At 56.2% G+C, this 13935-nt stretch overlaps 1 protein-coding gene across 1 annotated transcript; it reads right to left on the reverse strand.

Moving 5' to 3' along the window:
- Positions 1 to 8664: 8664 nt before the first annotated feature.
- Positions 8665 to 11338, reverse strand: LOC132528768 (WAS/WASL-interacting protein family member 2-like). The gene is made up of 4 exons (XM_060164830.1): positions 11265 to 11338; positions 10687 to 10817; positions 10064 to 10572; positions 8665 to 8847 (listed from the first exon to the last, which is right to left on the reverse strand). The coding sequence occupies exons 1-4, from the start codon at positions 11336 to 11338 to the stop codon at positions 8665 to 8667; spliced, it is 897 nt and encodes a 298-aa protein (XP_060020813.1).
- Between the last annotated feature and the right edge of the window lie 2597 nt (positions 11339 to 13935).

Here is a 13935-nt window from a genome sequence, read left to right on the forward strand (position 1 = left end):
AACAGGCGGATCCACCCACCACTCTGCTCTGGGGGAAGGAAACCTGTACAATTCTGCATGTGTTAATAGACAAAGCCAGAGGAGCTGAATATATATAAAAATATATACACTTTAAAAAAGAGAGCAATGAATACCAAAGAGGAACCTGGAATTGATTTTTTTTTCTTGTGTACTTGGAATGGGGCTGGAGTGGGCAGCGGGCAGCGTGGGAGCTGTGCTGGGGCAGGAGATGGTGAGGAGAGAAGAAATCTCAGAAAAATTACCATTATTGGTATCTTTCTATATAAAGATGCAAATGGCATTTTATCTCAACTTGGCTCTGTGCTTTCGTCAGTGTTTATGATTAATTATCTCTTTTTTCATAAAAATAAATCATGTTAAAAATTGGGATCTTGGTGCTGGGGAGAAACTAAGCGCTGGTTTCAGGTCGATCTTGTTAATTTCAGCCTGAAATTGACACACTAATTAAAGAGCAGAGCGGTAAAGCACGAGCAGGCAAGATTATACCCAGCTCTTTTTTTTTTTATCAGATCTACCTTATATTTTCCCAATTAAAAACTGCAAAAAGCAGTTTCATTGCCCCGGGATAAAAAATAAGGGCCCCCTTTCACAACGTTGGCCATCACTTTCTACCATCAGATTCATTGTGATGTATTAGATGCAATAAATTATCCCATGTAACAAAACATTGGGAGCTGAAAGGCAGATAATCTGGAAAGCGGAGATAAGGATTCATTATTCCAAATCATTATGAATCCAACGTTGCCTCTGACTTCTTTCTTAATCAGCTCCTCTGATCCTGGATATGTGAGCAGTACAGATAAGGAAAGAGTCGTTTATAATTCTCCACCTCGTCTAATATTTTAAAATAAAGTCAGAGGCAAGAAAACGCCATAAAACACTGGTGAGCAGGCAAGCGCCGAATGAAAAATCACTTCCATGTTATTATATCCACAGTAAGATTTAATTAAAATTCTCCACGTCCACGTGCTTTATTTTCAGATAGGATTTTTTCCCATCACGTAATAATTGATAGGAATTTGCAAACGGGGCTACTTATTTAGGGCGCCTGGGTGGAATAGGTCTGATTTTTTTTTTTTAATTTCCAGTCATTGCTTTGTGAAACTTTCATTTGAGACATCCATGGTTCTACACCACCCAGCACCCCCCAGCACCCCGCCCCGCAGTTTTGGTTAGAGAAACACAGGCAAAGTACCAGACCAGAAACTTGAGTTTAATAAAAATGTTCTGTTAAAAAGAAAAAAAACAAAAATGAAAGAACTGTCCCCACCCTAGAGGGCCGTTTACTCCCTCTCAACACCCCACCCACCCTACACATTTATAATAAAATAAATCTCAGTGAGTGTGCTTGAAAGATTGGAACTTTTAAACCAGGGCTAATCTGAGTGTGCGTTTTCGACTGGCAGAGAGTGAACTTAGACGAACTAAGCCAATCTGAGGGTATATAAAGGATGGTAGAAAAATGGCCAAGAGGAATGACGCTGTAGACCGATGCACAGGAGAAAAAAATATTACCTGTGTTTTACGGAAAACAAACGGGATGTGGGAAACCCGGAAGAATAAATATATGCCCCCCCCCTCACCAGCCCTGCTTAGAACAACTCTAAGTGGCAGCACATTCTTAGTAAGATTGGAGATTCTGCCAGCGATTATTTCTTCCTACGGGGTCTCCTTTTTCTTTATCCAACAGGTGAAGTTCCTATCTGCGCGGCCATCGCAGAGATCCAGGGACACAGTGTTTCTATTATTATCTGTTAGTCATTTACTGATCCATCTTCTACCTCACATGCCCAGCGACTTCCCTTTAGAGTTAAAATCCAATCAAACGCCTTAGCTCGTGGGACTGCGGTCCGACGCACCACGGGATTGAAAGCAGTCGATGCTGGTGCCAATTAGGATGGTGTGTGATTGCCTCCAGGAAGAACCCAAACCCAGCTCAGTCCCCAGGCCCTGGAGCCTCAGAACAGCTCTCTACGTGGTTCAGCCTCTGAATCCAACCCGGGGAAGGAGGATCGCCTGCCCAGGGTTAAGGGATTAAAAGGCCGGTGGTTGGTGCTGGGGGCTGGGATGGGGAGAGTCAGGGGTGCGGGAACAGGTGAGCCGCACCTGAGTGTCCTCTGTATGTGGTGGGGAGCTGGGTCCCTGCCTTCTGGCACTGGTGCTCCAGGCGCTCACCAAGCAAGGATTCCTCAAGGAAAAGGCTCACTGGAGAGTCCTGAAACCTTGGGGGTGAAGTCACCCTTTTCCCCCGGACTTGTTAGGACGGGGCAGCTCTGAGCACCCTGGAATCCGTGGCCCCTCAGCGTTTAACATAGTCGCCCCCGAATAAGAGAGGGTCTTTTTTTGCTGTCTCTCACGCGCAAGTACACACACGCGCACACACACGCGCAGAGACCTGAACCACGAATCAGCGAGCCAGGGTGGTAGCTTTTAAAATTCAGAAAGCGACTTGTAGCTTCATAAAAGCAACGTCTTTACCGTGTGCGTGAGCCGGTGTCCGCGAATCTCGAATAAATCTTTGGCCCGTCTGGCTAAGCGACCAGCGTCTTTCCTTCACTTTGTTTACTTCTCAGGATAAATTCTCTCCTTTCCTCCCCCCCTCCCCCCCACATCAAATCTCCCCCAACCCTCCCGGAATAATTCACCCCTGGACCCTAATTAGCAGCACTTTCCACCACTAAGTCCGTCAAGATAACAAGAAATGCCCAGCTGGCATTTCTTCTCTGAATCTTGCCCCTTTCTGGCCATTAAATTCAAAATCAGTTATATTTTAATTAAGTCCTTTGGATTTTTTTTTTTAAGCCCGAGTGTCTTTGGCAGTCGAATTTCCTTAAACTAAGCCTTCCTTTACTAAAGGTAGAATTGGGCGATGGGGGAGCGGTGTGCACGCGATCAGATTTCTCAGTCCCTTACCAAAGAGTCACTTTAGACCCAGAGACAAGCAAGTGTCCGCGTCAGCAGAAAAGGAACGGGGACAGGGGCCGCCAGACCGGCCGGAACCGGGCGGAGGGTCGCGGGCGCGCGCTGGGGACAGGGTGGCGAGGGTGGGGGTGGGAGGGGTGGCGGAGAGGGAGCCGGCCTGGGGTTCCAGGGGGTGCAGGGCAGGATCCTGATTCTACGGGTAAAGGGCTTTCAGGTTGGAGGTGACTCTGTGGTGGGGGAGGGAGAAGGGGGAGTGGGGGAGGGATGGGAACTTCCAAAGGGCCCAGAAGCCGGAGGGCAGCTGGAGAAAGAGGCAAATGGCCCCGCGGGCCTGGTGGACCACGAGGCGGGGGTAGTGCTAATATCCAGTTTAAGGAGACAACTACCGCCATCTGGGTGATGGATGACCCCTCCTGGGCCCCGGGGTCCTACTCTCCACGAAGCAGCGAACGAGGAGGAACGAGGTGGCCTAGGGACCCCGAAGGGCCCGGAATCCCCGCGGCCCAACCCTTTGCTGCCCTCCCGGCACAGCCCACAGCTCCCTGAGATGCGCCAGGGCAACAGGTTGGGGGAAAACTGTCAAAAGAGTGACCTTCTCCCCAGCGATCTCGAAACGCGCGGCCCTGCGGACTCTGCGCCCTGGCGCCGAAGAACTTGACTCTGCCACTTGGTGGCGGAAGGCGGGGGCAGAGGGCAGCAGGGCAGAGGAGGGGCTGAGTCGGGACGCGAGGTGGACTTTGGGGCTTCCTCAGGGGCAGGGAGACCCCCTTTCCTATCCTGGCCAGGTCGGCAAACGATATAAGACCCTTTCTCCAGCGGCTCTCGGCTTAAACCTGGACCCGGAGGATGCTGAGTGGGGCGCAAAGCCGTCGGTGCTGTGTCTGAGTTCAGGGGCCTTGAGCGGTTGCAGGCAGGCTGGGCTCCAGGGCGGGAGCAGCAACCCATCCCCGATCTGGATGCCCGCCACCTGGGCAGCGCTGGGTACCTGCTCTCCTCGACCCTCCCCCACTTCCCTTCGCGTCGCCGCCCCACCTCTGCCCACTCATTCTGACCCTGCTGACCAATGGCCTCGTCCTCCCCCCAAGGGACAACCACCCCTGAACGCTTGGCACCATCAGATCGGGCCACTCCTTCCTACCGAACTGGTTCCAGCACAAGAAACTTGTTGACTTCCTGGCCCAGCGTTGGACACATTTTATTTCTCCCCGAAGATTGATTTATTTTTAAAGTCAGTCTCCATATTCTTATTGTATAAATATTGTGAAGGGAAAACTCTACCTGTCAAAACAAATGGATGCTGACCTTTCTACCCCAATGTTTATGGAGTTTCATTTTACTCTTGCCAAATTTATTCATGGCAGAGTCCCTCCTTGAATTATTTTGACCTCCCACCGGCAGAAGTAGGGATGGTACAGGAGAGGGGGGTTTCGAAGGGGAGGGCTGGAGTTTGTTGGGTCCAGTGGGTAGACTAATAAGATCATTTTCTTTCTGACATTTTATCTTCAGAGTGACCTCTGATTCTTGCTCCCTTATCTCGCTCGCCTAGAAGGTTAATTTCCCATAGAAGTCTTCTTGAAAGAGCTTGGGAACCCTAGAGAGCCCATCCCCAAACCTCTACTTAGTGGGTGCACAGGTATCGCTACCTCCAAATGTTTTTATGGTGACCACGAGGAGAGCCAAAGAGTAGCGAGCAAGCCCAGAGCTGTCACTGGCCACCCTACTTTTCCTGAATTTCACTGGCCAGCTGTGGCTGCAAGTACCGGAAGGTAGCGTGTATTCATTTTTGAAGCGTCAGCATATACAGAAACGGGTGGAACAGTCAGATGGTGGGGAGGACCTGAGGGACAGAGACCCTGCTAATGGTGGCCGAGAGTTTTACCTCTAGATGCTCCCACTGGGTCCCCACTTCCTCCCAAAATGAGAGGGAAACTTTGCAAAAGGTTTTACATCTAAGGTAGCTAATGACCCAGTCAACATTACTGGTGACATTTATAGTGTTAATTCCAGCCCTGCTAGAGACAGTGGACTTTGTAGGTGCCAGGGGCTTGGTCACATTTCAGGCAGTCTTTCTCCATCCCTGAACTCTGCCAGTGTCACACACTCCTGATGTGCGGTTTGCCTGTTTGCAAAAAGGGGTGAAATTCATTCCTCCCTCAGTCTTCCTCCCTCCCTCCCTCCCTCCCTTTCCCCCTTCGCAACCCGGAAGAGCTCCACTCTCTACAGTGAGCAGAAGGCGGGGGAGGGTGTTCCTAGGAAGGATGCACATCACCCAGGTTTTACTTCTCGCTGGAAGCCCGCGTGAGATGCCGTAAGCAGCTGGGGCGGTGAGGACCGCAGCGGCGACAACAGTGGCTAAGTCTGCCTGTCATTTCTGCCTTCAGACCTCCAGCAAGTCAGGAAAAAAAAAAAAAACAGCTGGCCGCCGAGAGCAGGCTACCCAGGTCAGTGAATATCACTATCTTCTGTCTCTAACTCTGCAATGGCTTTCCCTGCCCCACGTGGAGAGAATTAAGAGGAGGTCTCCACTCCAGAGAGACAGCTGCCCCTGGAAGAAAGTGAACTAGACCCCAGTCCTTACTGTTCTCTCTGGTCTGTGGAAATCTTTGGCTTTCTGCAATGACCTTGGGCGCGCGTGGTGTGTGCGTGTGTGTATGTCCTTGTTTGGAGGAAAGAACCAGTAGAACTAGGCATGCAAAGAAAAACTAAACAGAAAAATAAGAGATGGTGGGAATGCTTGGGAAGGGCTGGACATAACATTTTCCACTTCAGGGAGGGCAGAGGGTTGGGGAATAGAACCAGTTTGAAGGCGCATCTCAGGCTTCTCCCCAAGGTGGCTGCAGGGTCCAGTGTCAATTTCATGTTTATTTCCCTCTGCCTACAAGTGACTGTTTGGGCTCATTGTCTCTGCATATAATTAAAGAAACAGCTGTGCACTGTGGGTTGAAAGTTGGAGCCCAGATGTGTGGACATCTGGCATCCCTTGGGGATGCTGGTGGCTGGCAGGCGCCTTTGCTTCCAGGAGCACCCTGAGGTGGGTGAGAAAACCGCAGCCTGGGAGGGAGGGTGTCCAGGGTCCTGGGGAGTGGGAGGGGGAGAGGAAATAAGAACTCTACTTTCTCCCGGGACATTGGACCAACAGACCTCCAAGAAGTCACTCAATCAGAAGCAGTTCCCAACAAAGATAACGTTAAAATGCAAGGGAAGTTGAGTGACTCTGAGTAGGAGAGTTGTTTTTATTCACCTCTCAGACACCGCAGGGTGCTTTGAGGAAGTGGACCTGAGTGAGTCTGTCCAGGGCAGGGGATGGAAGGGAGTCTAACTCGGAGCCTCTCTCCTCTGCTTGGTTCCCAGTTCACCTGTGCTTTTCTCTTTCTCTGTCACCCACATTCACCAGGGCATTGGGATTGTGGGTGGAGGATGAGGAAGTTTAAAGGGACGGATAATAATAAAGTAACATTTGCAGCCCTCCCATCCCTTAGCGGTTGTGGTAGAAAAGGTGTGTGTGTGGGGGGGGCTGTTGGTTGTGTGACAGGCTTGGGGCAGGGGGTCCCAGTGAGACTGGTAGAGTCAATCGAGGTGGAGTCCTGGATAGGAGATGCTTGCAGGGCCCCAGCGGCTGGTTGTGAGGAGGGGGCTTACCATTAAACCTTTAAAATGGGTGATTCTGAGGGAAGGACTTGCTGCCCATTTGAATCTGGGGTGGGATATGGCATCCAGGTCAAACAAACCAGGACCCAGGTGGGTGTAGACCCAGGGTCTTAGAGGCTCCCATATAGATTTTGCCTGGGACCAGGCAGGAGGCCCAGCTCCCAGCAGTAGCTCTGCCAGGCCTAAAGTTCCTGGCTGGAGAAGGCGGCTGGGGTCTGAGGAACCGGGTGAGTGGTGCTCCCTACACAAGCCCCGCACCCCACGGGCCCCCCTCCCTTCTACACAGAATCTCCACCCACCCTGCCCTCCCCCCCACCCCCGCGAATCAGGATCGGGGTTGGTCTTTCCTGCCAAAAGCCCGGAGACAGAGGAAGATGCATTTTGCTTTATTTGCTATGTTCATCCTGCCTTTTTGCCAAGGATACAGGAGGTGGGGGTGAGTCGGGGCATGCAGTGAAGGGGTGGGAGTGGGCGCCCCTGGGTGGATGCCTGAGAGGCCTGGGAAAAGGGCAGGTACGCGGGAGCCGGGTGGCTGAGGACCCCTCTTCTGAAGGTTAAGGCAATTTGTACCAGGAACCGTGGGAGGTAGCCGGGAATTAGAGATGCAGATAAGGTAGTGGGGGCAGAGCCCGAAGGCCCAGTGCTCTCTGGCAGCCGGTTATTCTAACCATTTCGGCTGCGCTCAGGTGTGGTCTCCTTCTCGGTGTTCCAGCCCTTTCGCACAGAAAAGTGCATTCCTTCTGTGGTGTGTCTTTGTGTGCGAACCAAATATTTCTGATCACCTCTTTTTCTTAATATTGGGAGTAACCGAGCGAGCGGGCCAAGGAAGCCCCGGATCTGGAGTCCGAACCCCGCTTTTTGTTCCTGACCGCTGGACAGCCGGGACTAGGGGTGGTGACGGGGTGCGGCGGTTGGAAGGAGGAGAAAGAAACGTGGCCCAGGGCGCTCGAGCGGAGCTCTCCCTGGGTGTGCGTCGCTGCGGGTGTGCAGACACACGTGTGTGGTTGCTGTTTTGTTTTATATAACAAATTGCTTGGGGTCCGCGAGGTGGCAGGCGGCGGAGAGCCGGGCGCGAGCCGGGGCCGCCGGGGAGAGGCGGCGGCCGGGCGCAGTCCTGGAGGGAGGGAAGGGCGAACGGTAGGCGCCTGCGAGCCGGGCAGATCCACAGATTTTACCGTGCGCTCTCCAGCGTGTCCAAAGGAAGACACAAACCCTTCGTGCCTCTGCTGTCTGCTGATCGGAACGGAATTACCTTCCCCCATTTCCCTCTCCCGGTCGTGAAGTCCCCTGCCCTCGAAGCTCACTGTCATTGTCCAGCAATCGACACCCCAGTTTTTTAGGCTAATCTAGAGAAGTAAAAACACAGTAGCCCCAAGAGAAAGCCCTCCTTCTCCTGACATGCCAGAATGAAGTGGCCGGCGGAGAGTCGGCCTTGGCGAGCGCTGGGGCTCGGGGCTGGCCTGGGGCCTCTAGAGATGCGCGGCGGTGACGTGGCGGGCGACAAACCGGGGGCGCTGGGAGGCTAGGGGAGAGTGGAGCCGGTGCCCCACGTGCACCCCTCCTGCCCCCAAAACGCGAGGGCCTGTTGTTCACGTGGTGAATCCCGCACTGCTGACTCCTTTCCTGGCTGCGGTGGCCGCTCCCTTCCCTGGGCGTCCCGGAGGCTTCAGCGGTGCGGCCTGAGGCCCCCCCAGGACAAGAGCCTGGGGTGCGGCGCCGCTAGCCGCTTGCTACGACAGTGGTGCCGCTGGGGCGGGACAGATGGCCTGTGGCTGCGGAGACGCCGCGGGGATCCGCTGGAGCACCTCCATCCCTTCCCTTCTCTCTCGCTCCACCTGTCCCCCAGACGCCCAAAGCCAGGAAGGAGGGAGAGCTCGGAGGGGCCCCCTTCCTCCAGGGTGACTCGCATTCCTTTCAACTGGCTCTCAAGGGGAAATCTTTCTCCCCTATCCAACCCCGGGGCTCCCCCCATGGCCAACCCTCTGACATGTGCATTGTTAAACTCGAAAACAGAAATCCCCTGTCGTCTCCCTCCCCCTCCCCCTTTCCGCTACACCCTTACCTACCCAATTTTTATCTCGCTACCATCAGGGTTTTTCTATACGGGGGAGAAAAGGGTAGCGACAGAGGGAGGGCCAGGATCCCTCGAAGCTGGAGGGCCCGGCCGGGCGGTAGGGGCGGATTGGGAGGGGTTAATCTCCGAGGGCATCTCCTCTCCGATGTCTCTCGCCGCTTCTCCTGGCCCGAGCGGGTTTCCTTCCGAGTTTTAACCGGTGATAGGTGAATGAGCGAAAAAAGAAAAAAAAGGAAATCAAACCACATACCACCCCCAAAGTGCTGCCTCATTTTCCAGGGCAGGTAGACCCTGGGCCTGGGCGGGTGGGCGTGGGAGACGGGAGGGTCTGGGCGCGTGCCGAGAGCGCTTTTCGCCTGAGTTCCCGCGGGTTTCCCCCTTGCCGTTTCCACCTCTAGCATCTTCCCTTTGACTGTGAATTTTGGGGTCCCCTTTATTCTGCGTCCCCCCCCAAGTTCCCTGCTCGCTGTATTTCCTTTGAACAGAACAGTCAGCACTGCCCACTGCCTGCTTCTCTCTCCTCAGCTTGTGATTCCGCTCTCCACTTTCTGCATTTCAACTCATGCGGGAAAGAGAAAGGGGGCTTGGGTGGGAACTGCAGAGATATAGTAGAATATGTGTGTAGCCTGCGCTGCGCCGGGACGCCGCGCCCGAGCGGGCTCCCCCGCCGTTTCGCCCGCGCAGCCGGGGCCTGGCGGTGGCGCCTCCGGCCGTGTCCCCGGCGTAACCCTCTCGTCCGGCTGCCAGCGAGCTGTTTATACAGCTTTACCTGTGCTATTCTCGTAGCCAGTAAAAATCCTCGCCCGGCCACGGTAACATAATCCGAGGGCCGAGGCAGAGGAGGGGGTAGCGAGGCTGGCTCAGTGGAGAGGGAGGTGTGTACGCGCCGGAAGGGGGTTCTCTCCTTTGCCCCTCCTCCCCCAATGGGAAAGGAAATTGGGACAGTTCGGGTGATCGAGGTGTGGGACCCAGGGCTAAGGGGGAAGGAGGCCGGTTTCCACGTCCCTGTCCTCTCTGCTTTTTTCTAACAGGCACTGGGGACCCGCGCGGTGGCCGCAGCTCGGATGCGTGCTGCCTGCAGGCGCGGCGGTTCCGGGGGCGCCCCGCGGGGCTAGCGAGGCCCAGGGCGGGTTTCCACCCCGTCCAGGACCAGGACCAGGACCTGGTTGCTCTCACCCCGCTTTCAGCTTGCCCCTTGAGAACTCCCACACCTAAGACAAAACCGGCAAGGCAGGGATCCGACACTTAACCAGGTCTTCCCTCCCGGGCCAACCACTTCTTCCAGAGCGCCCTAGTCCCGGCCGCAGCCGGAGCATGGAATCGAATTAAACGCCTCTTGGCGCTTATTGTCTCTCGCTAATTGCTCCAACAATGGCCACTATAAAAATGGAGACACACAATTAAAGGCCCCGCCGGGCCGCGCTCGGCTCCCGGCGACGAACTGGCTGCCGGCCTGAGGCTTGCAGACCGCCCGCGCGCGAACCGGGCTGGTGCGGGACGCCGGCGCCGGCGCCGGCCTCGGCACCTCTGGCCTCCACTTCCTCCCCAGACGCACAGCGACCGCGGTCGGTTCACACCATTTTTATTGACCGATCGCAGCCAAGGAAGATTGATCGAGCTGGAATGGGAAGGGATTTCTCCTCCAGCCCCAGCTCGCCAGAGCCTCGGGGCCGCGCTCCAATTTCTGGCCTTTGCTGTGGCTCTGCGCCCTCCCCGCCCCCAGCCCCGCAGGTCCCTGGCTTCATTTCTGTCTTTAACTGCGCGGCCGGGTCCGCCCAGGCCGGCGCCGCGGCTCCGGTGGGAGGGACGCGGCGGCGCGGCCCGGCTCCGCTTCTTTCTCCCGCCTGCAAATATTTGCTGCCTCGCTGGAAATCCGACTATTTCGCGCGCGCTCCGCTTGCAAAGTCCTTAAGTAAACACGCTCAAATGACCGCCCCAGGCGGCCCGAGGCACGCTCACTCCCCCTGCGCGGGATTAGTAACTTTATGACTTCGACCCCGAGGCTCGGCTTTTCTGGTTACCCTCGGCGGGCAGCGCGCGGGCGCCCGGGGCCGCTCTCCCGGCACCTCGGCCCCGCGGAGCTCGCCTGGACGCGCCTATCGCCAGGCTCGGGTGGGTGACGCTGGCCGCGTGGATCTCCGCTCTCTGGGTCCTGAGACCCCAGGGGTGAGCCTGGGGGTACGCTCCTCCCCTCTGCACCGCGGGCTCCGGTTCCTTTGCGGGACTGGGTTCCCCACTTGCATCCGAAGAGAGCTTCTGAGCTCCGGGGAGGGCGGGTGGGAGGGACCTGAACAGGGGGGCATGTGTTTGGGGTGTGTGTGTGTGGGTCCCAGCTTACCCCAACCCAGGAGAGAAAGTAAGGCTCCATTTCTTACCCTTTCCCCAAGAGGGCACACACACCCCGCTCAACTTGACGCCTGAAGCAGCCGCCTCGAGGCCTGGCGTTTCAGATAGGCCAACCCGCTCCAGCCGCCCCACGCACAGCCCAGGTACCAGCTCCGGGCGGCGGGGGATGGGCGGTGGCTACGCTGTCGCCTGCTCGGCTCCGGGATGCTTGCCCCCAGGGTCCCAGGCATCCAGACCTCGGCCAGCCCCTTACCCTGGTGAGGGAGGCCTCGCGCTCTGCAGGAGCCCGGGGCCCTGCGGCGGCGGCGGCGGCGGCGGCGGCGGCATCCTCCCAGGTCTCCACCTCTCTTCCTCCACCGGAGCTCCGCCGGCCGCTCCCGGGGAGAAGAGGGGACTCGCTAGACCAGGCCCGGCCCGGGGTCCTGGGTAGGGGGCCTTCAGGTCTGTAGGAGGGCGCTGAGGCGTCTCCGCAGGAGGCCAGGATTAGCTTTGCGAGCTAAGGCTGAGGGGGACTCAGGACCACCTTTCCCCCCTTTCGCCGGGCCTCGAGCCCCCTCCCCTCCCCCGCCCTCCCTCGGAGGAGGAAGCCCGGCCTGCATTCGCCGGCGAGGCGGGTCAGGCCGGCGCCTGGCCTAGCCTAGACCCCCGCGGCCAGGCTCTCCGCCTCAGGCCACGCGCCGCAGCCTCTCTCCGGCCTGGCTCCCTTCCCCCTTCCTTCCCCCTGGGTCCCGGGGCCGACCTCGGCCCTCCCTTCCCCGGTATCCCCCTCCTCTCCTTTTCCCTCCCCCCCTGCTCTGTGCTCCTGGCTCTGGGGCTGGGCCCGTGACGTCAAACCCAGTGTGGCGTCGGCGAGACTGGCCGGCGCGGGCCATCAAAAGAGCAACGTCCTCTTTCCCAATTACCCACTGTCAGTCCGGGAACAGGGACGGACCGGCTGGGAATTAAATGTTAAATACCCCCTACAGGCTGGCTCTATTACACGGGGCATCCAGCCGCAGCCCCCCACCCTTCCCTGCCAGTTCCAAACCACCCAGACCAAGAGGGGCTTCAAGATATTTTATTTTTCCAAGGGTTGGGGGTGAATCTTGAGCCTACTGCAGCCCGACTCGGCGCTTAAGATTTAATTAAAATGAATAATGCCCCCCCCAAAAGTTTTGTGCATTATCAGAGAGGCGCCGCTACACCGGAAGGCCTCCTCATAGATATTTTTCTCTTTGTCTTTTAAAATCGGTCTTAGCCTCGGGAGTTAACATTTTCAAGTCCTGGCGTCAGCAGTTTCTCTCTCCGAGGATGGGTCCCTTTTATTTCCCGGGCTTTCAGGTCTCGGCGTAGAGGACCAAAGAGCTACGTTTGGGATTTTCCGCGTGGCTTTGAACTGGGGTCCGGCTAGTGTTGCCTGGTCTTAGACCGACGCGCAAAGATGCTCTTTTCATTTTTTTCGCCTCTGCTGCCATCCTTGATCTCGGGGATTTTAGCAACAATGCGTATGCGTTCGTCTGTCCTTGTTTATGGAGCGGTTTCCGGTGAATGTTAGAAACTAAATAATTAAAAGGTTTGCAGAGCGCCGTGAGCAGGAGAGGCTGGCAGCTTGACTAGCCCTAGAGGGACGTGGTCGGAATGAAGGAAAATCGATGCTCTTTTACTGGGCCGCCCTAATAAACAAGGACTAAATGGGCTCAGGAGAAACATGGGGGAGGGGGGTTAATTTAGGGAGTTTCTTCCTGTTCCGTATCTAGAAACTCGATCCTAGTTTCTAACGAACATCAGATTTAAGAAGACGGAGACTCAAGAGAAACTCCAATTCCAAGTTGGGAGAACCCACGTTTCCACCATTTCTTACCAATAAAATTGACTAGTCTTTCTACGAGGATTGTACATTAAAGCAGGACACACACCCCACACCAAGTAAGGCTGAGTATTGATGTTTTTCCTTCACCGCACGAAAGGAATCCTCCAGAACTTACTTTTAGGGACGGTCTCTTCTATGTCGACTTTTGTGTGTGTGTATTTGTAGGGAATTTTTATGGGGCAGAGAAGCGAAGAGGGAATAATGCCTTCAAATAAAACCCCAAATCAAGCTGTTAGTACCGTCCGTGGGAAAGCCTGCGGGAGAACCCACACTCTCTCCTCGCACACATTGTCCTGGGGTGAGCCACGGGTGGAACCTGAGTCTTCGCTTCCCGCCTGTCACTTGCACACCCGGGCCGCGTTCTGGGGCCGGGCGGCTGCAGGAGCCTGAGCGCCGCTAGGGGATGCAGTGGCTCAAAGCACCGAGAGAGGCCGGGGAGGTTGGAGCCCGCGGGGCCGACCAATCGCGGCCCGGCCGCAGCCTCGCGCGCTGATTGGCCCCTTCCCGGCCACGCCCCGTGCGCCCCGCCCCCCCCCTCGCGGGGCCGTCTCTGAGACCCGCTCCCTCAGCTCCGGGCTGCGGGGTCGGACCCGGCGAGTCCCGCGTTCTGCGGGGCCCGGGGGAGGCCGCCGCTGTCCAGCCCGGCGGCCGGGGTGGGGGTCGGAGGAGGGGGCTGGGGAAAAACGCCGGGAGCGGGAGTAAGTAGGGGCCTGGGCGGGGAGAAGGGAAAAAGTTGGGTAACCGGAGTGAAGACCCGAGCGCTTTCTCCCACACCCGCTCTCTCCTGTGCTGGGGGAGACAGAGCCTCTCGCCCCCTCTCCTTTTCATCCATCACTATTGTCACTCAAGTCAAAAAGCACACATTGATTACAAATATTAGGTCTGGAAAGGACAGCTGCAACAGCTGAAACATTCGAGAGGCTTGTTAACGCAAGAGACTGGGAGAATGTTGACCACGACCACCAAAGTATCACCGACATTTCAATCAAAGACAGATTTTTTTTTTCCCAGTTTCTCAATCCCTTAGGTGAGAGAGGCACATCCTCCAAGTACTTTGACATTACTTTTGTTTTTC

This window comes from Lagenorhynchus albirostris, chromosome 1 (genome assembly GCF_949774975.1).
Source record: "Lagenorhynchus albirostris chromosome 1, mLagAlb1.1, whole genome shotgun sequence".
Taxonomy (NCBI): Eukaryota; Metazoa; Chordata; class Mammalia; order Artiodactyla; family Delphinidae; genus Lagenorhynchus; species Lagenorhynchus albirostris.